At 41.8% G+C, this 27,194-nt stretch overlaps 1 protein-coding gene across 1 annotated transcript in view; it reads left to right on the forward strand.

The window, feature by feature from the left end:
• Nucleotides 1-27,194, forward strand: part of ACVR2B (activin A receptor type 2B) — a 192,463-nt gene that overhangs the window by 154,102 nt on the left and 11,167 nt on the right. The window contains exons 6-9 of the mRNA XM_073677733.1: nt 11,272-11,415; nt 13,350-13,498; nt 24,285-24,399; nt 25,006-25,144. Coding sequence (XP_073533834.1) covers nt 11,272-11,415; nt 13,350-13,498; nt 24,285-24,399; nt 25,006-25,144 — 547 coding nt within the window. The remainder of the gene's footprint in view (nt 1-11,271; nt 11,416-13,349; nt 13,499-24,284; nt 24,400-25,005; nt 25,145-27,194) is intronic.

A 27,194-nucleotide genomic window follows, 5' to 3' on the forward strand; every position in this document is an offset into this window, starting at 1 on the left:
TGCTTTGATGACTGCTTTGCACGCTCTTGGCATTCTCTTGATGAGATTAACCACTTCGCGCCAGAGCCTGTTTTTGCCTTCGTGACCAGGCCAATTTTTTCAATTCTGACCACTGTCACTTTATGAAGTAATTACTCTGGAACACTTCAACGGATCCCCCTGATTCTGAGACTGTTTTTTCATGACATATTGTACTTCATGATTGTGGTAAAATTTCTTCGATATCACTTCCGTTTATTTGTGAAAAATTCGAAATTTGGCAAAAATTTTGAAAATTTTGCAATTTTCAAACTTTGAATTTTCATGCCCTTAAATCAGAGAGATTTGTCACACAAAATAGTTAATAAATAACCTTTCCCACATGTCTACTTTACATCAGCACAATTTTGGAACCAAAATTTTTTTTTGTTAGGGAGCTATAAGGGTTAAAAGTTGACCAGCGATTTCTCATTTTTCCAACAAAATTTACAAAAACATTATTTTAGGGACCACATCTTATTTGAAGTGACTTTGAGGGGCCTTTATGACAGAAAATACCCAAAAGTGACACCATTCTAAAAACTGCACCCCTCAAGGTGCTCAAAACCACATTCATGAAGTTTATTAACCCTTCAGGTGTTTAACAGGAATTTTTGGAATGTGGAAGAAAACAATGAATATTTAACTTTTTTTCACAATGTTACTTTAGACCCAATTTTTTTATTTTCACAGGGGTAACAGGAAAAAATGGAATACACAATTTGTAGTGCAATTTCTCATGAGCGCGCTGATATCCCATATGTTAGGGAAAACCACTGTTTGGGCACACGGCAGGGTTCGGAAGGGAAGGAGCGCCATTAGACTCTTTGAATGTAAAATTTGTTTGAATAATTAGCAGACGCCATGTTGCGTTTGGAGAGCTCCTGATGTGCCTAAACAGTGGAAACCCCCACAATTGACACCATTTTGGAAACTAGACCCCTTAGGGAACTTATCTAGATGTGTGGTGAGCACCTTGCACCCTCAGGTGCTTCACATAAGTTTATAATATTGAGCCGTAAAAATGAAATTTTCACATGTTTCCCGCAAAAAAATGTTTTTCATCCCCTAATTTTGCATTATCATAAGGGTAACAGGAGAAATTGCACCATGAAATTTGTTGTGCAATTTCTCCTGAGTACGCCGATACCCCATATGTGGGGGAAAACCACTGATTTGGTGTACGGCAGGGTTCGGAAGAAAAAGGAGCGCTATGTTGGCTGGGATAGGTTGCAGACACCATGTCACATTTGAAGAGTCACTGACATGCCGAAACAGCAGAAACCCTGACAAGTGACCCCATTTTGTAAACTACACCTCTCAAGGAATTCATCTAGGGAAGTAGTGAGTATTTTTTAATTTTTTAATTTATACCATTGGGCAGTGAAGAAAACATAATTATATTTTTAACACAAAAAAATGTTTTACCCTCAGATTTTACATTTTCACACAGGGCAATGAGTAAAAATGGTGCCGAAATGTGTCACACAATTTCTTCTAAAAGTGGCAATACCCCATATGTGGCTGTATCGTACCGCTCAGCCATACGGCGAGATCTGGGAGGGACGGAGCGCTATTTGACAATTGGAGAACAAATTATTGTAGAATAGGTATTTGGATTTGGGAGCACAACATTTTCTGAATTTCTTTTGGGGGGCAAGGGCCATTTCGCTTTTCCAGAGCCTTTCTGCTACCAGTAACTTGGAATATTTTTAACAGATGACGGACCTGAGTGGGGACTAGCTTTTTTTGAGGACTGAGTTGAAGCTTTTATTGGGAACATTTTGCGTAACATTTATCCGGCGCTCGAGGCTGAGCACTTACATCGGGGTTTCCATCTAAATTTCAAAGTGATGTAATTCAGATGAAACCCCTGCGGGATCCATTCACTGTAATGAGGCAGCAGAGTTACTCTGGACTCCGTCTGGCCTCTGTTTAGCGGTGTCCTTTTTTTCAGAAGTGCACAAAACTGTATCCAACCGCTCTTTTATGCACGCCTAAAAAAACTGACACCATGGGATCACAGGCCTGACTTCATCCACAGTGGCCTATATCTGCCTCATTACAGGGAATTTTCCGTCATGGGTTCCGTCTGAATCACGTATTTCAGAGATTTACACGGAAACTCTGGTGTAAGTGCTCAGCGCAGAGCACAGGATAAATGTGAGCAGAGCCTTACTGCGATCTTTGGGAGACATAATAAACAAATCCGTAGCAGGTGAATAATTGGTTTTATTTATTTTTTTACGCCGTTCCTCGTGCGGTTTAAGTGATGAGATTACTTTATTCTTCGGGTCGGTGCGATAACAGATACCAGATTTATATCGGGTTTTTATGATTGACAGCTGTCACACACTAAAAGACGCTTTTTTTTGCAAAATCTAGTTTTTACATCGCCATATTTTGAGAGCTATAACTTTTCCATATTTCGGCCGACAGTCATGTGACGGCTTGTTTTTTGCGGGACGAGTTGACATTTTTATTGGTACCATTTTTGGGTACGTGACATTTTTTGATCGCTTTCTATTCCGTTTTTGGCCAGGTAAAATTAACAAAAACCAACAATTCAGGAATTGTTTTTTGAGGTTTTTTTATGCCGTTCTGCGTGTGGTAAAAGTGATCAGGCAGCGTTATTCTTCGGGTCAGTACGTTTACAGCGATACTGCACTTACTGTATATTTGTTTTATGTTTTGGCGCTTTTACACTAAAACAATTTTATAGAAAGCATCGCTTTATTCTGAGAGCTATAACTTTTTTATTTTTCGGCTGTATGGCGGCTTTTTTTTTGCTGAACAAGATTACGTTTTCAGCGGTACCATTTTTATTTGCTTTTTGATCGCATTTTTTCCACTTTTTGTTTTGCAATATGATGAAAAAGCATAGTTTTTTTGCTCCGTTTTTTATTTATTTTTATTACGGTGTGCACAGAAGGAGTTAATTAGTGTGATAGTTTTATAGATCGAGTTGTTTCGGACGCGACGATACCAAATATGTGTAATTTTCTTGTTTTTGCATAAATATACGGATTTATTGGTTTAATATTTATTTTTTATTTTGTGATTTTTTTTTTAACAGTTTGAAAACACTTTTTTTGTCTTTTTTTTTACATTTTTACTTGGTCCCTGTATGGGACATTAATTTTTATTTTTCTAATCACTGATCTTATGCAATGCAATAGACATGTATTGCATTGGATGAGATCTTTGCTGACAGTTTTACACTGTCTGTCTCCTGCTAGAGTTCAGCTGCAGGCTGAGCCTAGCAGGACACCATATATGGCAGATCTGGAGGCGGTCATGTGACCTCCAGCTGCCATAACAACGGTAGGTCCTGGAAGGCATCAGGGGGCCGTCGGAGAGGTAAGTTGACGACCCCCTCTCCTCTCACTATCTTCTATATGCTGCGATCACTATAGATCGAGGCATATAGAAGATAGGAAAGGGTTAACATCATTGGGACCTGATCCAATCAGGTCCCGATGATGTCCCCTGTCAGAGCTATCGCTCTGCACCGGAACCACAGCGCTTGCAGGACCACCCACCGTTTTTAAACATCGGCGCTGTGCAGAGCCCAGGCAGCGCCGACGTTTATGTACAGTGGGCGGTCCTGAAACGGTTAAGAAGTAGTCACCGGAAATGGTTTTCACTTCACAGGTGTGCCCTGTCAGGTTTAATAAGTGGGATTTCTTGCCTTATAAATGGGGTTGGGACCATCAGTTGTGTTGTGCAGAAGTCAGGTGGATACACAGCTGATAGTCCTACTGAATAGACTGTTAGCTGCTTTTTTCTTGCCATAATACAAATTCTAAGTAAAGAAAAACAAGTGGCCATCATTACTTTAAGAAATGAAGGTCAGTCAGTGCGAAAAATTGGGCAAACTTTGAAAGTGTCCCCAAGTGCAGTTGCAAAAACCATCAAGCGCTACAAAGAAACTGTCTCACATGAGGACCGCCCCAGGAAAGGAAGACCAAGAGTCACCTCTGCTTCTGAGGATAAGTTTATCCGAGTCACCAGCCTCAGAAATCTTAGGTTAACCGCAGCTCAGATTAGAGACCAGGTCAATGCCACACAGAGTTCTAGCAGCAGACACATCTCTACAACAACTGTTAAGAGGAGACTTTGTGCAGCAGGCCTTCATGGTAAAATAGCTGCTAGGAAACCACTGCTAAGGACAGGCAACAAGCAGAAGAGACTTGTTTGGGCTAAAGAACACAAGGAATGGACATTAGACCAGTGGAAATCTGTGCTTTGGTCTGATGAGTCCAAATTTGAGATATTTGGTTTCAACCACCGTGTCTTTGTGCGACGCAGAAAAGGTGAACGTATGGACTCTACATGCCTGGTTCCCACAGTGAAGCATGGAGGAGGTGGTGTGGGGGTGTTTTGCTGGTGACACTGTTGGGGATTTATTCAAAATTGAAGGCATACTGAACCAGCATGGCTACCACAGCATCTTGCAGCGGCATGCTATTCCATCCGGTTTGCGTTTAGTTGGACCATCATTTATTTTTCAAAAGGACAATGACCCCAAACACACCTCCAGGCTGTGTAAGGGCTATTTGACCAAGAAGGAAAGTGATGGGGTGCTACGCCAGATGACCTGGCCTCCAGTCACCAGACCTGAACCCAATCGAGATGGTTTGGGGTGAGCTGGACTGCAGAGTGAAGGTTAAAGGGCCAACAAGTGCTAAGCATCTCTGGGAACTCCTTCAAGATTGTTGGAAGACCATTTCCGGTGACTACATCTTGAAGCTCATCAAGAGAATGCCAAGAGTGTGCAAAGCAGTCATCAAAGCAAAAGGTGGCTACTTTGAAGAACCTAGAATATAAGACATATTTTCAGTTGTTTCACACTTTTTTGTTAACTATATAATTCCACATGTGTTAATTCATAGTTTTGATGCCTTCAGTGTGAATGTACAATTTTCATTGTCATGAAAATACAGAAAAATCTTTAAATGAGAAGGTGTGTCCAAACTTTTGGTCTGTACTATATATATATATATAGATATAGATGTATATGTGTGTGTGTGTGTATATATGTATGTATATATATATATATATGTATGTATGTATGTATATATATATCTATCTATTCACACACACGCACGTGTGTTCCTTAAACTGTTTTATTGCTGCAGTTTACGAGATCTGTATTAAACATTGAAGCAACAAGATTTGCTCTTTCTGGTTTCTTTTTAGAATTGGAACAGAATAATATATTAAAGAAGTTGTCCACTACTTGGACAACTCCTTCTCATAGCCCACGCTTGTCCCCGATAAAATAAAAAAGCTTATACTCCCCTTCTGTGCTGGCGATGTTCCAGCGGTGTCGACACTCGCGGTCCCGGAGCTCCCATGCAGTTTTTGTGCCACATGAGCTCTGCACCCAATCAGCACTGGTGTCACTGTCTCCGCCTTTGTACAAATAGAACATCAAGAGGAAATCCGGGCTGCAGCTGATCTGACTTCCTCTTGATTTTCGATTCGTAAGAAGGCGGAGACAGTGACACCAGTGCTGATTGGGCGCAGGGTTCATGGGGTATAACTGCACGGGAGCCCCAGGACCACAAGTGCTGACACTGCTGGAACGGCACTGGCACGGGAAGTGAGCATAGGCTTTTTTATTTTATGGCATCAAACATTTAGATTAAGAAGGGGTTGTCCTAGTAGTGGACAACCCTTTAAGTACCACTTTTATCCCACTAGGGAAATTAGTTGGAGGATCATGTATAAATGTGTACATTTACTTTAAGGGTATGTGCACGCGGTCAGGAATGGCTGTGGATTGGACGCAGCGCAATTGCATTTGTCTGTGTGCTCCTGCAGATCACCCGTGGAGACAGACATGTGGTGCAACTTTCCGGACCGCAGCATGTCAATTTCTCCCCTCGTCTTGCCTGTCTTGTGGCCGCCTGGCTTGTGTCGCCCCGCCCCCTGTCTTGTGTCCGTCCGTCCCCCCCTTCCTGTCTTGTGTGCCCCCCCACCTCTCCATTTGCATACTTACATTTAGGCTCCAGATCCCCAGTGTGTACCTATCTTTAGGCTGGCTTAAGCTTATTCATGATAATGTAATTGAGGTTTGATTCATTGTCCACTTATATGCCACAATTTGTAAACCGACCTCGGATCTCCAACCCAAACGCAACATCCTCGAATACATATACGAGGCTACCAAGTTCTGGTCAGGAGACCCACATCTGGTCCAAAAATTGTCCTTCCATGGACCATGAAACTGGCTTTAATTGCATTATCATGTGTAGGATTTATTATTGCTCACACAGTAGAGATGATCAATAAGGTATTTCTAGGCTATTTCAGAAATACCCTCTAGCGACAAGTGATTGGCTCTTAATGAGTTTTTTGTTTTTTTTACTGGACCTTTAGGGTCAATTAATGTGTCTGAGTCTGGGCTGATACAATTTTTGGAAACTACTTAAAACTTAGGACGCATTAATTTTAAGGATTACATGCCTCAGTATTCATGTGTGTGTTCATTGAAATTCTACACAATGGATTTATTTAGATTTTTATTTCTGGCAAACCTGGAACGATTTTTTTTCATCTAAATGTTCTTGTTGTAGATTAAAGTCAGTCTGAGTATGGTAGGATCCCAAAAAAGCATCTGATGAGGTTACATTTAGTTCAGATACAGGCAGTATTTATTTCAGTGATGCCGCCCCTTTAATGCAAATTCATCACATTAATATGTTGGGGCACAGCTAGGTAAATGGTCATTTACATGTACAGAGCCGTTTTGTATAAATGACATTATTACCCAAGAATTTGAAAGGCGTTCGGGATGCGCTAATTTAAAGAAAAATCATTTGCTTTTCCGCGTTCATTACCATTAAAATCTCAGCTGAGCGTCTCCTGTTCCCGGCATTGTGTGCGCTAAACACTGTACAGACTAAGCCCGGGCTGCTCTTGGCTTCTCACCAGAAGAAACACAGGAGGTGAAAGCTGGCGGTGCCCTGTAAATCAGGGAGCGGAGCTTTCTTTGTACGGCGCTCTGTGCCGAGGGCTCATTCACATTCCAAACATGGAAATCCACTGTTGATTCCCTTTTGTAAACTTCTCCAGTTCGGAGTTAAATAAAATAAACCGCAATGGAAATTTGGGTAGAAATCTAATTTTCTTCACTCACTTAAAGGCTCTTCTCTGTTTCAAAAAAAAACAGGGAGACACAAGAACAATTATGGAAAAGTGTACAAACCCTATTTTTGTAGCCGGATAAAGGCTTGATTGGGTTTATGCTCATTAAGTCAAGATTGTGTTCTAATGCTGAAAATATTTTGAAAGGTCGGCACGTAGGGAGTTGTGTGTGAAACGCGGCGCTGTTTAGCCACCGGAGAAAGCGGGTGTTTTTTGCTGCCTTTTCTTGGCGACTTTATCTTTTCCCTTACACTATGCCTTTAAAATATTTTTGGACTAAAATGATGACTATGAGGCTCTGATTTACAAAATCTGTTGAAGTATACTATTTTTTTTTCACTTAAATGCATGTAATTGGGGCTGAAAATAATTTTTCATCACAATTTTTGCACATTTGCCCTCTGTAGCCGCTGTGCTGCATTGTCTATTGCTGGCTGCAGAATGAGGTAACTGAGATTCCTCGAGTAAGCTTGTTCTTATGGTCTGACTGGAGTTTTTAACTCTCTTTTTTTTATCAGTCTTTTTCTGAGTCCCTCTCAGCTGATTTATGACCACAGACCACATCAAACCTGACTGCGCAAAGAAACAAAGAGCTGCACAATAGCGCAAAGTATAATTTTTGCACCAAATACTTGCAGTCAGGAAAAGAAATGTTCCTAAAGATGGATAATCCTGTGGTCCCCTGGTTAGGACCCTTATATTTTACGCATATTATCTGGGGCGTCATTGAGGTGATTAATGCCAGTTTTGGGACCAGCATTTTTGGAAAGCTAAGCCCCAGCTGCATAATGATATATCAGTAGTTTAAGGGCTAGAAACCTTGGAAAAGGTTTCCTTTTAAAGGGAATCTGTCAGTAGGACCAACCCTCCTAAGTCGTCTATATGGGCATGCAGGTCATAGAAAGTTAAGTAAAATGATACCTTGATATCTGAGGTCCAATATCTTATTCCAGAGAAATACACATTTGTCTTATATATAACTGAGCTGTTGGGCCAGACAGAGACCTATGGGCCGAACATAAATCTTCCAGTGAATCTGCCTCCAGAGCTTAGTTTAAATGAAAGGGGGGAGGGTTACAAGTGTGAGACATGTAGTGAGTGACAGTCTGCTCTCCTAATAACATACAGCTCTGCAGCGAGATCAGAACTAACACAGGACAGCAGAAGTGAACTTTGTCTCATTACAAACATTTGCAGCAGCACTTTTCCTCTTAGTGCTGTCAGCTCTTCTGCAGAGCTGTACCAGATTATAACTAACACAGAACAGCAGAGTTGACCCTTGTCTTATTACAGACACATTAAGCACATTTTCAGCTCTATTGGCCTTCCACCATACTGCCTGCTTATGAGATGGAAGCTGAAGCACTATGAGAGGACAAATGCAGCTGCAAACGTGTTTGTATTTAGACAAACTTTACTTCTTCTGTACTCAATGTAATCTAACTGCAGAGCTATGTGTGATTATGAGAGCAAACGGTCAGTCATTACATGTCTCACACTGGTGACACCCCTTTTTCATTTAAAACCAACTCTGGAGGCAGATTATTAGGGAGATCTCAGTTTCGGCCCATAGATCTCAACAGCTCATTTACATATAGAAACAATGTGGATTTCTCTGGAATAAGACATCAGATATGAGATATCAAGGTATCATTTTATTCAACTTTGCATGACCAACATGCCTATCTAGATGGCTTAGGAGGGTTCATCTAACTGACAGATTCCCTTTAAAAGCCACAGCCCCACTATCAGTATTTGGTCAGTATTTTTTCTCAGGAGTGGGAGACAAAACCAGGAGTGGGTGATAAATGCTGAATTGGTGACTTGTTTCTATTATACGTTTTCTCTGATTGGTCCTCACCTGGTTTTGGCTCCCACTCCTGGGAAAAAATACTGACCAAATACTGATAGTGGGGCCGTGGCCTAAAAGGAAACATTTCCCTAGGTTTCTGGCCACTAAACTACCAATATATCATTACCAAAAATGCCCATACACATAAGATGGCGATTCCCTGCATGTTCTTGTGTATTTCCTGGAGAGATGAGAGAAAGCCACTGCCGGAAACATGTGGCAGTGACTTTATTGCCTGTGAAAACAAAACGATTGCGTGCTTAAATTTCACACTACACTGTGTTCCAAATTATTATGCAAATAATATTTTCTCAGATTTTCCCAAATTACCTATATGAATTGCAGTCATTGTAATTTTCCAGTCAAATAACTATTAGAGTACAATTGAAAGGTTTTTGTACAAACTGCCTATGATAACAGTATATTTTTTAAAAAATAAAACACTCAAACTGCACTCAAAATGCATGTTCCAAATTATTATGCACAGCAGAGTTTTCAACCTTTTCATTTTAATAAAGAACAAAAAATGGTCATTTTTTGAAATTCTAAGCATTAGCAGGTTATTACAAACTGAAATCAAACAGTTTTCAACTCAAAACTTTATTCTAGGTGATGTTACATTTGCACATAGGACCCCTTGTTCGAAAGGAGCTTCTGAACTCTCTCGTCCATTGAATTTGTCAGGTTTTGGATGGTTTCTGCTTCAATTGTTTTGCATGAGGACAGAATACCCTCCCAGAGCTGTTGCTTAGATGTGTACTGCCTCCCGCCATCATAGACACTCCTTTTGATGATGCTCCAGAGGTTCTCAATGGGGTTGAGGTCAGGGGAGCATGGGTGCCACACCATAAGTTTGTCCCCTTTTATGCCCATAGCAGCCAGAGATGCAGATGTGTTATGTGCAGCATGAGACGGGGCATTATCATGCATGAAATGATCTCGATGGTCCAGATGGATGGAGTGGAGGATGGCTGGTTGATGGACACCCCATGCAAACACGGCTACGGCGCTAACAAGGAGGAGGTGGAGTAATGTTTTGGGCTGGAATCATGGGGAGAGAGATTGTCGGCCCTTTTAGGATCCCTGAAGGGGTAAAGATGAATTCCATAATGTATGTTGAGTTTCTCAAACAGCACTTCCTTCCATGGTTCAAGAAGAAGAACCGTGCATTCCGCAGCAAGATCATTTTCATGCATGATAATGCCCCGTCTCATGCTGCACATAACACATCTGCATCTCTGGCTGCTATGGGCATAAAAGGGGACAAACTTATGGTGTGGCCCCCATGCTCCCCTGACCTCTACCCCATTCAGAACCTCTGGAGCATCATCAAAAGGAGTGTCTATGATGGCGGGAGGCAGTACACATCTAAGCAACAGCTCTGGGAGGGTATTCTGTCCTCATGCAAAACAATTGAAGCAGAAACCATCCAAAACCTGACAAATTCAATGGACGAGAGAGTTCAGAAGCTCCTTTCGAACAAGTGGTCCTATGTGCAAATGTAACATCACCTAGAATAAAGTTTTGAGTTGAAAACTGTTTGATTTCAGTTTGTAATAACCTGCTAATGCTTAGAATTTCAAAAATGACCATTTTTTTGTTCTTTATTAAAATGAAAAGGTTGAAAACTCTGCTGTGCATAATAATTTGGAACATGCATTTTGAGTGCAGTTTGAGTGTTTTATTTTTTTAAAAAATATACTGTTATCATAGGCAGTTTGTACAAAAACCTTTCAATTGTACTCTAATAGTTCTTTGACTGGAAAATTACAATGACTGCAATTCATATAGGTAATTTGGGAAAATCTGAGAACATATTATTTGCATAATAATTTGGAACACAGTGTAGTTGAGACTCCCCTTTTCCCCGACATCATCCTTGGCAGTCTTTAGTCTAATGTGTATGGAGACCTTTACTCCCATCCTAGGAGTAAACCAGGGGACTAGTGTGTGTGATGTGTGAATGGTGGGAGCAGGAAAGGAAGCCTCTTAGTGATCAGATTTGGATATTTAGACCTGTAACCACAACTCAAAAATGTATTTATTACCTTTATCTTACAAAAAGTATTTTAGTAAAATAAATGGGGAAAAAAACCCTCAAACCTGTTTTGACTGCTCTGTAATGCAGAATTGTAATATTACATAATACATTTGATTTGTTTTGAGGATGTAGGTAAACCGCAGCTCTGCAAATGTTTAATGTCTTTGACGTCATTCACTAAACTGTGATTCTCGTGTGTACTTAGGACAAGCAATCTTGGCAGAGCGAGAGAGACATTTTCAACACCCCTGGAATGAAACATGAAAACCTCTTGCACTTCATTGGGGCTGAGAAAAGAGGAACAAACCTGGAGATGGAGCTGTGGCTGATCACTGCTTTCCACGAGAAGGTAGACTCAACTTCTAGAAGACCGTTCTAGCAACTCCTAGTTGGTGTTTGGTTGCTCTCTTGTCTTTGATTACTAACATATCCTCTGACTTCCTCCATCATGGTGGATTAGGGGATATTCACACCCTGCATTTTTTTATGTTTTTTTTTCCTTGCATAAAATAACATTGCATTTTATAGTACCAGCAAAATGAGCAAGATTTTTGAAATCTCATGCACATGCTGTTTTTTTTTTTTCTTGCGTGCTTTAATCATCAATGCACTTTTGTGTTTTTTTTAATCTGCAGCATGTCAATTCTGTCAGCAGTTTTGCAACTTTTTTCACCCATTCAAATGAATGCATAAAAAATCAAGTAAAAAAACGCTTGTAATGTATACTGTGGTCTTCCTGCTAGGTGGCAACGCTTTAAGTGCAGAAAAAAATACTGCAGAAATGCAGCGTGTGAATATACCCTTACCCATCCAGCACTCATCTTATAAGTCCGAACGTTTTCTAGGTGACTACCGTAATTATGGAGATTTATTGGTTAACCATGATAAAGAACCATATTTCCAAGCCGGAACGACTTCTATACAGCTTTTATAATTATCCAGACCTGTTACCAGTTCTGCTTTACTGACTGTTCAGTGTAAAAATGAGCCGCATGCCAATCTAATACTAAGGTTGTATTTCACAGATCCTTGTTGAACAGGTTCTTATTGCCTTTTTCTTATTTTATCATCTCCTAATAATCAGTTACATGACAGGTTCCCTTTAACTAATTTAAAACAACCTATTAACCTGCTGATATGGGGTTACTCTGACGTCGTGCGGTGCCGGCACTGTGAGCCCCACTGCCAGGAGGAAATTAACTTTATTTTCCCCGACAGCGTTCAGCTTCCAGTCATCAGGCCGGCGCGGTTTCAATCACTGCTCTGTGTATAGAGCGCAGCGGCTATAACCGCTCCCCCGCACTGACTGATGGCAGCTCAGCATTAGGGCTGGCTGTCAGTCAGTGCCGGGGGTGCGATTACACCCATCGCTCTCTATATACGGAGCGGTGACTGAACCCTATGATTGCTGCCAGGGGAATAAAGTTAATTTCCTCCCGACAGAGGGGCTCTTAGTGCCAGCACTGCACGGTGTCAGAACACTATTAACCTGCAGATTAACCCCATATCTGCAAGTTAATAGCGTTATTTTACATGACTGGTTTTCTTTAAATAAAAAAATAGAACACTAACAGTGGTAACATCAATACTCACTGCAGCACTAAAAACACCACAAAGTTATCTATGTATGGAGCACAGACATAATAATTATCCCACAAGGGGTGATACTGATACCAGTACGCAAAGTGCTGTTTGTAGTAAAAGTGAAAGTCCCAGAACATACCAATATCAAAAGCAGGCATAAGAGAGTAAATCAGCCCAAAAGAGAAGACCCCGTGTCCCCTACGCACGTTTTGGTCTTCACATCAACCGCTTCATCATGGGAGGTACCCTATGATGAAGCGGTTGATGTGAAGAGCGAAACTCTCCATTGTAGGATCATTATTATGTCAGTGTTCCATACATGGATACCGTTTTGGTGTTTTTAGAGCTGAAATGTGTATTGGTGTTACTGTTTCTCTGACATTCATGCTTGTTTTCTTTCTATGCAGCAGACACTTTATTGTGATTGTTCCCAGTTTTTGATATTATGTGAATTCAGCTCATTCCATCTTTGGCACCTGATGCAGTCATCAGCCCAATTTTCTGTTTGTCATGCACTTTAATGTCTATTGTATGTTATACAAGTTTTTAACATTTGTACTCATTAAAGACTGTTATATTTTGAAGCATTTTAAGACTCCAAATATCCTCCTTTGCTCTAGAGGTTCTATGAGTGCCTGCGTCTCTGGAATACTGTGCGATAACAGACCCAAAATAACATGTGATTTGTTCATTTTGCAGGGTTCCCTGACGGACTATCTAAAAGGAAACATCCTGAGTTGGAATGAATTGTGCCACATAGCTGAGACGATGTCTCGAGGGTTGGCGTATTTACATGAAGATATCCCTCGTTGTAAAGGGGAAGGCCACAAGCCTGCAATAGCTCACAGGTACTAACCTCAGTCGAGCCCTTGTGCAATAGCCCCCTGGTACTAACCTCAGCCGAGCCCTTGTGCAATAGCCCACAGGTACTAACCTCAGCCGAGCCCATGTGCAATAGCCCGCGGGTACTGACCTCAGCCGAGCCCATGTGCAATAGCCCCTTGGTACTAACCTCAGCCGAGCCCTTGTGCAATAGCCCACGGGTGCTAACCTCAGCCGAGCCCTTGTGCAATAGCCCACGGGTTCTGACCTCAGCCGAGCCCCTGTGCAATAGCCCACGGGTGCTGACCTCAGCCGAGCCCCTGTGCAATAGCCCACGGGTGCTGACCTCAGCCGAGCCCCTGTGCAATAGCCCACGGGTGCTGACCTCAGCCGAGCCCCTGTGCAATAGCCCACGGGTACTGACCTCAGCCGAGCCCCTGTGCAATAGCCCACGGGTGCTGACCTCAGCCGAGCCCCTGTGCAATAGCCCACGGGTGCTGACCTCAGCCGAGCCCCTGTGCAATAGCCCACGGGTACTGACCTCAGCCGAGCCCCTGTGCAATAGCCCACGGGTACTGACCTCAGCCGAGCCCCTGTGCAATAGCCCGCTTGTACCGACCTCAGCCGAGCCCCTGTGCAATAGCCCACGAGTACTAACCTCAGCCGAGCCCCTGTGCATGAACCACACGATCAGTGATGGGGATGGAGATACAGGACACTGATTCTTCCTCCCCACAAACCTTTCTACTCACTTTATAGCTCATAAAATGAAATGAAAATGTTACTTACTCGCTTGCGCTTTAGGTTCACTTTCCAGTCAATACTGCTGATTACTGTTGGATTTGCCAGCTGCTGTAATAGCCCACAAGGGCAGTGCCAATGGCACCGTCTCATTTAGGAAAGAGCCCACCAGCAATACCCCCTACTGATTGCACAGGTGTTTGCAATCCGCTCGGGACGAGAGCCAAAAACCTGCTCTGAATGGCCGTGCTGCTGCCGCCGCGGCTGCTCCCTTTCTGCTCCTAAATTTCTAGTATTATACCAATGAAAAAGCGTTTTCCCACAAAAAGCAGAATAGTTTGCATTTTGCCTGGCAGAGGGGGGGGACCCAGTTGGGGAATATTTCCGGTCTTATAAATTTCAATCATTTCATGTTTATTATCTTAAACCGCAATCATAATCTGTTAATTACAACTTTTTGAGCAAACGGCGGTTACATAACCGTGTTTCTGTACGTCGGTGTTTGAGACTAGTAATGCAAACAAAGGGGGAAAAATCATCCCAAATGAGTTTCTGGAAATAACTTTTCTTTTTCAATCAAAAAAGTATAAATTTTCACCTTCTTTAAAACCTTAAGGCCTCATTCAGACGTCCGTGTTGCATCCGTTATTTTTCACGGCTAGAACACATCTATTAGAAATTAAGGTGCCATTCACATGTCCGTGTTTTTTCATGGACCGAGTGTCTGTGCAAAACTCACAGATATGTCTGTTTTTCTCCATTATCTCGGTTGAAAAGAGCCATTACAAGTCTATGGGTTCGTGAAAAACACGTACAGCACACGGATGGCATCTGTGTTCTGTCCATGTATAATATTGCAACGTATAGGAGAAGCTTTGGAATTTATTTATTCATCCATGAAAAACACTGATGACACACGGACCAAACACTGATGAGTAGAGATGAACAGAAAGTTTTACAGGATCCTGGTCCAGCGGCCACTTCACTAGTCCGTGCCTGCTGGAGTAGAGCCCTGGGAACCCTCTACCTGCCGTCTAATATGTTGTCATCGTTGCGGCACAACACACACATGACTTAGTGCCTCATCTACTAAACTGAAGTGGTGTCGGTGATGTTTGGCATCTTCAAAGAGGCTCAAAAAAGTCTTGACCGGCGGCCACAGACTACTGACGTGGCCTCTGGACCAGGGTCCTGCAAATCGTTTACTGAACTATATGGCTGATCCCACACTTGCTGTGATGGGACATGGTGGGCGGTGAAGACATCTGTGTGATGTAAACTCTGAGAAGAGCACCCTCTCTCAACAAGGATGACCATCAGTGGTGGGGAGGCAATAGCAAAAGTGGAGAGGTGACCACCTGACCCCACTATTATAGGTGGGCTCTTGGTGGCCTGGACCAGCATAATTAGGTGGTTGTCATATTTTTGTTTGCCCCCTCTTGCTTTAGAGCTTTTCTTACTGTAATGCTTATTGCCCCAGGATTTTAAATTCTAACAATGGAGACAAATCGTGAAGGGGTCGTCCCAACCATTTGCAATCCTGTGGAGCGGTAATAGCTTGCGGAGTTGAATGTTCTCCACCAGTCCCATAGATCCATGAGTGCGTGGCAATGACGCTTATGTGCGGCCATCACTCCATTTTAAAGGGACTCTTCTCGGCATTGATGATGTTGCCAAGTTAGGACAACCTTTTTATTTAATTTTTTTTGACTATGTACAAAACATGAAAGTAAGCTTCAAGTTTTGGATTTGGGCCGTTTAGGCCGTAATAAATACCGTATAAAATAGTTTAGAAGTAATTTTCTACGGATAGCTAACCTTTATATGATTTATTGGTAAAGTGCTGGTGGTGCGGAGGGTTACGATTTTTTTATTTTTGTTTCTCTAGAAACCAAATATTTGTTCTAGTTTCTTTACTTGGGGAATGTTGATGGTTGAACATACCCGTGTAAGGCTTATTAGACACCATAAATTGTACATTCTTCCAGCAGTCTCCCAGTTACCAGCCTGAATTTAAATGTTGCTTTTCTTTTTATTTCAGACCCCTAACATTAATTTCCTGAGCTTTATGTTGTCCCCCCGCTAATCACCAAATACTCCAAACTATTAGCCTGTTATTCATTACCACAGACCTGAGACGTTAATCATTTTAACTTTCTTTTTTTTTTTTTTGCCTTCAAAATACGTTCTTCCACCATGTAAAAAAAAAATGTGTTTCTCATTTACACATGCCATCTGTCAGGAGTTCTTTAAAGAGACAGCTTGGACAACTCGCAGCAGGGAGAGTTGCCGGTTCACACCGCTGCCTAGCCATTATCCAAAATATAAATGTACGGGCGGCTCCTCTGTAATGGCTTTACCAGTGCAGATGGAGTCAGTCTCAAGCTGGGGGAAACTGATTTTCTCTGACTGTGTTCCCTGCCAAAGAGTTATGTGACAAATTTGGGCGCTGCATCCATTCCACGACTTTCTATGGGATCATTAGGAGATACCCACTTAGATGTACCTCCAAAGTGTCGCTTTACCTTTGTGTCTGGCAGTTTGTCTCCGCATCACCTTTCTATGTGGCATCTATTATTTGGATAGTAGTGAGAAAAAAATAGAAATCCTTCCACACAAACCTGATATTTTTTTTCGGTATATATTATTGACAGACTGCATTTAATCCTTCCAAATTGCTAGTGTCTACAAGCCGGGGTTTCAGCAAAATAATGGTGATGCTCCTAACCATTAACTATGCCATGAAATGCAACATGGCCCCATTCATTATGCTGTATATTCCTGTACCAGCCGAGATTCAGAGTTTTTGCCTCCGATGGACGGGTTTCCCAGATGTTGGATCTTTCCCCCAACTCACATCATAACAATATAACATGTCCTGGAAAATACCAGTTAAGAGGAACGATCACAATGGGGTGTAGCCTATTCGGCCCCAAAATTATTACCCACTAAGAATGGATTTATCTAATATTTTTCCAAGAGCGGACGCATTTTGTTTGACCAAATGGCTGACAAATCTCTGGCAGAAAGTTCCCTTCCTTACACAATTGAATTCTCCTACATCTACATGTAATGATGGCCAACAACTAAAATTTCTGTTTATGCCCTTACATTTTGTGCAAGGAGTAACAATAATGGTTTGATATAAATGGGTCCATTGCCAGTCCTTTGGGGTCGTTTTTGTGTTTTTCTGCTCTTATCTAGAAAATGAAATCATGGATTGCTATTAATGGGAAGGCTATTTTTTCTCCAAAATAGGTTTTAGTGATGGAGGACTAAAATGGGTGCGGAGGTTGCAGTCACACCCAGGTGAAGACGTGCCTTTAGCCCATATAAGGTGTTCAAATTTGGGATCCTTTTGAATATTTTGCCTTAGGCTTACAAGTTTAAAGTTACGCCACTAGTCCGACAGCTCTTTCTGGAAGCATAAATGGACGGTACTATTACAGGGCTGTGGAGTCGGTACGCTGAACCACTGACTCCGACTCTTCAATTTCCCTGACTTCCGACTCCACAGCACGGCCTCACTACTGAGCGTGTACATAAAGTGCAGCACAGATTAATCTCAACTAAAAGACGAAATCCTTAGATCAGGAACAGAACAGACATTTATAGGACATTTCATAACTTTCCCAAATCCTTATGAAAACATTTACAGCACATCCTGCATTGTACTAATGAGCCCAATTTATTATATATTTTAGGAGTCGGTCCATTTTATACCGACTCCACCAAAATGGACACCGACTGCGACTCCACAGCCCTGGGTACTGAAAGGAAGCTCCACCTTGGAGCCTTTTTTATATACAATACATAAATGGTCAATCCGTGCTATAATGTGAATATTTGGGTCATTCTGATAATGTAGAGGGCATATTAGCGCTTCTGTTCTTTTCTACGAGAGAGTCAGTACCATCTGGCAGCGGCTTATCTCTCCACCAAGCGAAAAAATTCCAACCTCCAGATCCTTGTGACCTCTGACATAATCTTTCGGGGGACAGCCGAGATGCCCCCATAAACACTATATGGTTGACCTATCCCATCAATATTTCATATCTATGGGGGCCTTCGATGAAGAATCTTTATTTTGGGATAACCAACTAAAATGTAACTATTGTGACAGTATTAGGACCAACCAATATTCCTATAACAAAAAGTATCTGGCTGAGTGAGAGATTCTCATAAGTATCACGAGATAAACCAAAAGATAGATGGTGCTAATAATATCTCACAAATATATTAGCTTTATTAAATATAAAATGCCATGACAGATTTTAAGGGCTAGCAACAAACCTCCCAAGGCTATAAACAGTATATAATTAATATGGCCATATATCTATTGCAGTGCATTGCCTAATGGTTAACATACATATCAGATAGAAGAGTATAGGATCCAGACTTAAAAAGTAATGATGTGGAGCAGTGTTAGGTGTGTAGTAGTGATGAGTAAGCGTGCTCATTTAACCCTTTCACTGAGCATGCTCGGGTGCTTACCGAGTATCTTCGACGTGCTCGTATATTATGTTTCGGTCCCTGCGTCTGCATGATTTATAGCTGTAAGACAGCCTCAACACATGTAGGGATTGCCTGTTTGTTAGGGAATCCTCACGTGTTGAGGCTGTCTTACAGCTGTAAATCATGCAGACGCAGGGACTCGAACATAATATACGAGCATGCCGAAGATACTTGGTAAGCACCCGAGCATTCTCTGTTAAATGAGCACGCTCGCTCATCGCTAGTGTGTAGCCCTGGGCCCCAACATGCTTTTCGCCTGCCTTCGTCACACCCTCTGACGAAGCTGGGTGAAACGTGCATTATGGCGCAGGGCTACACACTACGGAATGTACTGCAATAGATATTTGGCATACTAATTATATACTGTTTATAGCGTTGGGAAGTTTATAGTTAGCCCTCCATTCAGCTACTGTTTAACTATCTGTTATGACATATCAATTTTACTAAATATAAAATATTTGAGATTTTGTAGCACCATCTTTCTTTTGGTTTAACTATTGTGACAAGCATGAACTTCTGCAATAGGGAGTATGAAACTATATCCACTGATAACATGTCTGGCTGAAGCTCCCTCCAATTTAATCTGTGGACAATGCTCATCTGACTTCTATTAGTTATTTTTTACAAGAACTCGGCTATTGCTGACTCGGAAACAGGTCCACTATAAAGAAAAAGAAATTCCCTTGAATACAAGCTGAGGTTATGCACCATCATGTGTCTTCCTTGGCCGTGATAATTTATTAGTCCAGATGCTCCTGCTTGGAGTTCTGCTGCTTTCGCTTTTTACCGACTGTATTTCTCCATGTATCATGACAGCAGTGACACCTTCAGGACAGACGGGGGATAGCCCAAATACAGGAGGCCGAGGTTACGAACAGACCATGTGCCATGGCAATAAAATACTGCCTGTGCACATTGGACTTCATTGCACATTTTAAGTTTCCTTCAAAGAATATCACATGCCATGCCTTGTCGGGTCTATTGATGATACTGGTACCCATTAAAGTTGATGCGAATCTATTCGCAGTGCCTGGTCCAGTGACCTAGTCAGAAATCTGTGGCCGCCGGACATCAGCCGTGTGAACCACCACTTACCTGACTGCATCCACGGCTTCCCTTGTAATTAGCCGGTCTGGCGTGATGTCACATGTCATCGTTGCGGCGTAATGCACAACACGCGAGGTCGGCTAAGGATGCCGGAAGACAAGTGGTGGCTCGGAGGGCTCCCTTCCAGCGGCCACAGATAACTTATGAATTGTGTCTTGTGAACTGGTTTGCACCATCTCTAGTACCTGTAGCCGGTGTTGGGATATTATGTTGAGAACCATCCCGACAGTGTCTGCGACCCATTATAGGTTGCTAGAGTTTCTTTATACTGCTCATCTCCCCGATTACCTGAATTTCTTTGACTTGTAAACGCCTTAATGCGATACTCTCCTGTAAAAATTAAAGGGGTTATACTGTTTTTGTTTTTTTTAATAGATGGCCTATTCTTCAGATAGGCCATCAATATTAGTCCAGTAGCGGTCTGATGAGCTTTTCTTTGGGATGACCTACCCGTCACTGTCTTTGCTCTGTACCGGAGAGTATTTTTTAGTAACGCCTGTGTGGAGATGTGCTGCATTGTTCTGTTCAGCTGCAATATTGAGCATGCCACAGAAATGCCACAGCAGGATTTAAGTGGTTAAACTATAGCGATAGGTACAATCTCCGGATGCTGTAGTTAGTCAGATGCCGGCTAAGTTACACAGCCAGCATCTGCTGCGCATAAAGCAGGCTCGGCTCCTGAGCCCACGTCATACATTCTATAGTGGTCTATGATGAAAGTGTATGTAATAGGTCATTAAGAAGAAAAAAAAAAAAATAATCATGAAATCTTGCAGTTTTTACTCTGTTCACTAGGAGTAGATTTATACTGGCCGACCACATACAAGCCAATTGGCGGTTGTTTAATAGCCTGATTAGGCAGGCTGACTGCGCTTCCGTTCACACACGATCATTCTGTGCACACAGAACATGCACAAACTTAAAATTAATTTAAACCAATGAACGAGCATTGTGCTCATTCCCAAATATTGTCACTTTAAGCCTCCCCGTAGGCCAGAATGTCCTGCTCTGTAGGGATCACTCTCCCACGGGCATCTCATTATTGTCGGGCAGGATTACAATGAAAGGTAACACCTAAATATATAGATAAGATAGGCTCTACCATCACAATAAGTTATGGTCACAGCTCACCACCTCCCCCTCTCTGCACACGTCGCATAGCATGCCTACAGACATTTTCCATAGCATGCAGTAAACATATCCAGACAAGAGGTTCCCATTGTCCATGTGGCTGCCCTAAAGTTTTATATCTAAATCCTGTTCATGACTGCCCCCCACAAAAAAAAAAGAATAAAACCGATTTATATAGATTTTTTTTTTAGCTAGTAAAAAATTAATACAGCTGATCCTTCACTTTTTCAGCGTGGACCGATGTGCGTGATGCATTTATTGCAGGTTTCAGTCTTGCGCTGTGACATTCCTACATACTGTATTTACTTGTTAATTATCACATTTAGCCCTGTCTCGCTCTTATCAGATTTGTCACTACAGGGACTTGCTGTCAGATTTAAATGCGAAGCATCGAAGTCACCACCATCTGCTCAGCCAGTAATTAAATTAAAACCCTATGTACCATAGATGTCTTTAAACAATGTATAACTGGTATTTGCTAAGCAAAACACAAGTCTAATGCCGGGTTTGCATGTCGCAATTGTGTTTGTGGCAGATTGGGGGTCATTTAACATACAAAAATTAGAAGAAAAAAAAGATAGATAAATGAAATGTCTTTATGAACAAATTCCAAAATGTCTTTAATTCGCTAATCACTATAGTACATACAATGTGATACTGTGGTGGCCAAAAGTATTAGCACCCCTGCAATTCTGTCAGATAATACTCAGTTTCTTCCTGAAAATGATTGCAATCACAAATTCTTTGGTATTATTATCTTCATTTAATTTGTCTTCAATGAAAAAACACAAAAAGAATTGTCCTAAAGCCAAATTGGATATAATTCCACACCAAACCTAAAAAAGGGGTGGACAAAAGTATTGGCACTGTTTGAAAAATCATGTGATGCTTCTCTAATTCGTGTAATTAACAGCACCTGTAACTTACCTGTGGCACCTAACAGGTGTTGGCAATAACTAAATCACACTTGCAGCCAGTTAACATGGATTAAAGTTGACTCAACCTCTGTCCTGTGTCCTTGTGTGTACCACATTGAGCATGGAGAAAAGAAAGAAGACCAAAGAACTGTCTGAGGACTTGAGAAACCAAATTGTGAGGAAGCATGAGCAATCTCAAGGCTACAAGTCCATCTCCAAAGACCTGAATGTTCCTGTGTCTTCCGTGCGCAGTGTCATCAAGAAGTTTAAAGCCCATGGCACTGTGGCTAACCTCCCTAGATGTGGACGGAAAAGAAAAATTGACGAGAGATTTCAACGCAAGATTGTGCGAATGGTGGATAAAGAACCTCGACTAACATCCAAACAAGTTCAAGCTGCCCTGCAGTCCGAGGGTACAACAGTGTCAACCCGTAATATCCGTCGGCGTCTGAATGAAAAGGGACTGTATGGTAGGATACCCAGGAAGACCCCACTTCTTACCCTGAGACATAAAAAAGCCAGGCTGGAGTTTGCCAAAACTTACCTGAGAAAGCCTAAAACGTTTTGGATGAATGTTCTCTGGTCAGATGAGACAAAAGTAGAGCTTTTTGGGAAAAAGCATCAACATAGAGTGTACAGGAAACAAAAAAGAGGCATTCAAAGAAAAGAACACGGTCCCTACAGTCAAAAATGGCGGAGGTTCCCTGATGTTTTGGGGTTGCTTTGCTGCCTCTGGCACTGGACTGCTTGACCGTGTGCGTGGCATTATGAAGTCTGAAGACTACCAACAAATTTTGCAGAATAATGTAGGGCCCAGTGTGAGAAAGCTGGGTCTCCCTCAGAGGTCATGGGTCTTCCAGCAGGACAATGACCCAAAACACACTTCCAAAAGCACTATAAAATGGTTTGAGAGAAAGCACTGGAGACTTCTAAGGTGGCCAGCAATGAGTCCAGACCTGAATCCCATAAAACACCTGTGGAGAGATCTCAAAATGGCAGTTTGGAGAAGGCACCCTTCAAATATCAGGGACCTGGAGCAGTTTGCCGAAGAAGAATGGTCTACAATTCCAGCAGAGCATTGTAAGAAACTCATTGATGGTTACCGGAAGCGGTTGTTCGCAGTTATTTTGGCTAAAGGTTGTGCAACCAATTATTAGGCTGAGGGTGCCAATACTTTTGTCTGGCCCATTTTTGGAGTTTTGTGTGAAATGATCAATGATTTGATTTTTGCTTCATTCTCTTTTGTGTTTTTTTCCTTGCAAGCAAATTAAATGAAGATAATAATACCAAAGAATTTGAGATTGCAGTCATATTCAGGAAGAAACTGAGTATTATCTGACAGAATTGCAGGGGTGCCAATACTTTTGGCCGCCACTGTATACTGATAAAAACCTATCTGAAAATATTAATGGGACCGGTGCCTGTGAGCATGTGCAGTAGGAAGCTCTGCCCCCCACAACCCCTCCTCATATGTAGGTAGATGTGGTCCCAATAAATATTCTGATCCAACACTGGAGATAAAAGGAGTTCTGCGGTAAGAAGAGGCTGCTCACACTGCTGTCCACCCTGTCTATCTGATCTAATATTGGAGATACCAGGGGTGCTGAGGTAAGAAGAGGCTGCTCACACTGCTGTCCACCCTGTCTATCTGATCTAATACCAGAGATACTAGGGTGCTGAGGTAAAAAGAGGCTGCTCACACTGCTGTCCACCCGGTCTCTCTGATCTAATATTGGAGATACCAGGGGTGCTGAGGTAAGAAGAGGCTGCTCACACTGCTGTCCACCCTGTCTATCTGATCTAATACCAGAGATACCAGGGGTACTGAGGTAAGAAGAGGCTGTCCACCCTGTCTATCTGATCTAATACCAGAGATACCAGGAGAGAGGGTGCTGAGGTAAGAAGAGGCTCCTCACACCACTGTCCACCATGACTTTTTAATTACTGAGCTGCTGTTGTGACCTGGAGATAGCTTGACAGTATATGGTGTAGATTATCTCCAGATAACAGAAGGGAGCTTCCTATTGTACATGATCACAAGCAATGTTCCTAGTAATATTCTGGGTCAGGTTTCTATCAGTGTAACAAGTTAGTGACCTTTTTAAATTTTTTAGTAATTACCTCTGCAGACAAAAAAATCTTGATTTGCTATTTAAAGGTATTTTGAAATGAAAGATGATCGTTCCGACCTCTTGCGCAGTCCTCCGTTGCAGACGGACCTCGCTTCTGTGGCCGGCATCCTCGGGCCTCTGCGGCCTCCTGGGCCTTGCAGTGTTGTATCACATTCCACCCTGGTGATGACATTTCACAATACCTGAATATATAATATTTTCATTACTTCTGTTGAGCAGGACGAATCTGCTTCTGTATGATTTATTTTACCTTCTTTTTCTTTACATAGGGATTTTAAAAGTAAAAACGTTTTGCTGAAAAACGACTTGACAGCAATTTTGGCAGATTTTGGATTAGCTGTTCGGTTTGAACCCGGAAAGCCTCCTGGAGATACTCACGGACAGGTAATTCTATTATACTTTTTTTGCATATACATTAGGAATGGCTTTCTTTGCACATCACTAGTAGATTTCCATATTCACAATCGCTCCATTTAGAATGCTTGCTCCGCCGACCTCTGTCCCTCCCCATCCCTGATAGACATTTGCTCACCTGGCTTTGCTGAGGCGTACATGTGTCCTTAGTGGGGGAAAGGAACAGCATCCCATCCTAAAATTTTAGGGGACCGTCAAGATTCTGGCAAACACAGAGCTGTGCCAAAGTAAAGGGGAGTGTGGCTTATACAAGGCTTGGACAAAGGAAGACCCTTTTTCCTGGTTTGGGGAAGTTCTAGGGCAGGATTGGAGCATTCCTCGGTTGGACTGGCCTTTTTTTTTTTTTCTCTACGGACACCAAGGCTGGAAAGCACCGAGACGCTCCTATTTGCATTAGATGGACGACAGGTCCTGTTGAAAGCTGCAGATTCGACTAAAGATTCTGATTACAAATGTATATTTTGGATTAACAAAAGTTTAGGTTCACATGTCATCTACACTATATAGATATTATGCTGTATAAACCTGAATGAATATGTTGTGATCTAATGCTGAGCGCGCTGTTTATACACCTAGGTTGGCACCAGGCGGTACATGGCTCCGGAGGTGCTGGAGGGAGCAATTAACTTCCAACGAGATTCTTTTCTCAGGATAGACATGTATGCTATGGGACTGGTGCTCTGGGAAACTGTAGCCAGGTGTACCGCTGCTGACGGTGAGTGTTTGGGGCCCTCTAGGGGCCATGTGAAGAGCACAGCTTTCTAGTAATTTTGCATTGCAATCCTATCAGTGTAATTTATCTTTACAATGGTTATGTCCACAAATACCAACATGGAAAAATACAGAAAGCTGCTGTACTGGTTACAGTTTTTGGAAATATTGCTTAATTCTTGTGTAATGAAGCGTTCTACGAAACTCCAAATTATGCTGTCATGTATTAGGAGCCTTCATTATTAATCCTCAGGGCATGCCAGTCCGTCTTGGTCAGGCAATTCTTACACAGGAATTTTTCGGATTCCACTGCATAGAGATGAGCCAATCGATTTGCAACTAATGACATTTTTTATTACTTGATTTGCATGAATCCCGGAGGTCTCCATTTTGCTAGATTATTTTGAGGGTCGAAAAGGTTTTAAAAAAAACAAACCAAAGGAATATTCACATGCCCTGCCAAAACGGTTCCATGCCAGATCATTTAATCTCCGCATTTGGTCTTAATCTTCCAACCTTTGAGTCTTTTGGTGCCGACAGTCAGTGACATTGAGGCCTCATCAGTGCCAGAAGACGCAAACACCATGGTCCGGAAGATCTGAAGTGAAGACCGGAGGACTAGGGCTGAAGAGTACAATCTTATAGCCACTGCCTTTTATTATGCTTTGAGATCTGGAGAAACCCCAGGGATGATAAATGTCTTTTCAGGGCACTTTTGATTTGTGAAACCCAAAACAAACTTTTAAAGTTTTGTTAACTTCTAAAACTGAATAAACGTTATTTTTAAAGAACTTAATACTTAATATTTGATGTCACAAAGTGTTATAGGACTGCATTGTCTGTTCACATTTCACAATTCGGCGATCACAATAATAATTGTCCAGCGTCAACCCTGAAAACTAGAAAGTTAAAAATTAGCTCTAATCAGTTAATGTGGTAAATGCATCATATGAATTTTCTAGTGCAAACCCTAGAACATTCTGGTAGTAAATCTAGAAATTTTTCCATGTTTTTCATATTTAATGTGGGCATCGGATTGTTATATTTTGGTATGAAACCTTCTAACTGTGCGCCCTCTTAAGGTCTAGATTTCCTCTGACAATAGTGATAATAGAATGCCACTCAGACAGAACCCCGGCAAAGGGAATGTGATATTAAGAAAGACCTATTTTGTTATTTTTTTTAAATCAAGCTTGAGAAATTCATTTTAATTTTCTGTATAGCTAAAAATATAATCAGAAAATCGGTTTATTTCTAGTTATTAAGCCTATTATGCTGCTTTTAGAAGGGTTAATAATTGGGGAATGAGCATTCCTAAGAATTCTCGTTCCTGACAATCAGGCTGTCTAAACAGGCCGGTAATCTTCTGTCGTGCAAAATAAATATTTGTTCATGAAGTACACACTTTTTAAGCCGGCCTAAAAATATATCGTTATCGACAGCACATCGGCCTGTGTAAACAAGACGTGCTGCCGATAACTTTGTATTCTATGCTCACAGAACAATCATGTTACCAATTGTTTTGTGCACAGATAATTAAAGCACAGATTGAATCTTCAAACCAAGCACAGACTCTCGGTGTATTATTGGACTTGCCAAACATTTACATCTTCCCACTTGCTTGTTCTCCATCAATCTCCACTCCATCCACCTCCTCTTCTTTGATTGACAGCTCTGGCTTTACAGAGCTAGAGAAGGCTGGACAGAGATGGAAAACGAGTAGGTGGGAAGACGCACTAAATGTTTGGCCAAGGGTGCACTGAGCGCCTGTACTTGGTTTGACTAGCCATCCTGTGCTGACAGAGCCTTTAAGATTGGCGGGTACAAACGTGCTGTTACACGTTCACTGATTTTAGCTTGCTGATAGCCAATTTTCAGTCGTTTAAATAGGAACAGTCGTTTTACAGTTTTTCAATTTTTTTATTTTTGTACACATGAAGATGGGAAACTTTTTGTAGCATTCATTATCAGAGACTCCGCTATTTTCTCCTCTTGAACTGATCTTTCATTGTCAAAATTCTCAATTCAAGAGTAAACTGTCTTCAGTGAATACA

This window comes from Phyllobates terribilis, unplaced genomic scaffold, assembly GCF_046119375.1.
Source record: "Phyllobates terribilis strain yellow unplaced genomic scaffold, ASM4611937v1 Scaffold_4__5_contigs__length_816908805, whole genome shotgun sequence".
Classification (NCBI taxonomy): Eukaryota; Metazoa; Chordata; class Amphibia; order Anura; family Dendrobatidae; genus Phyllobates; species Phyllobates terribilis.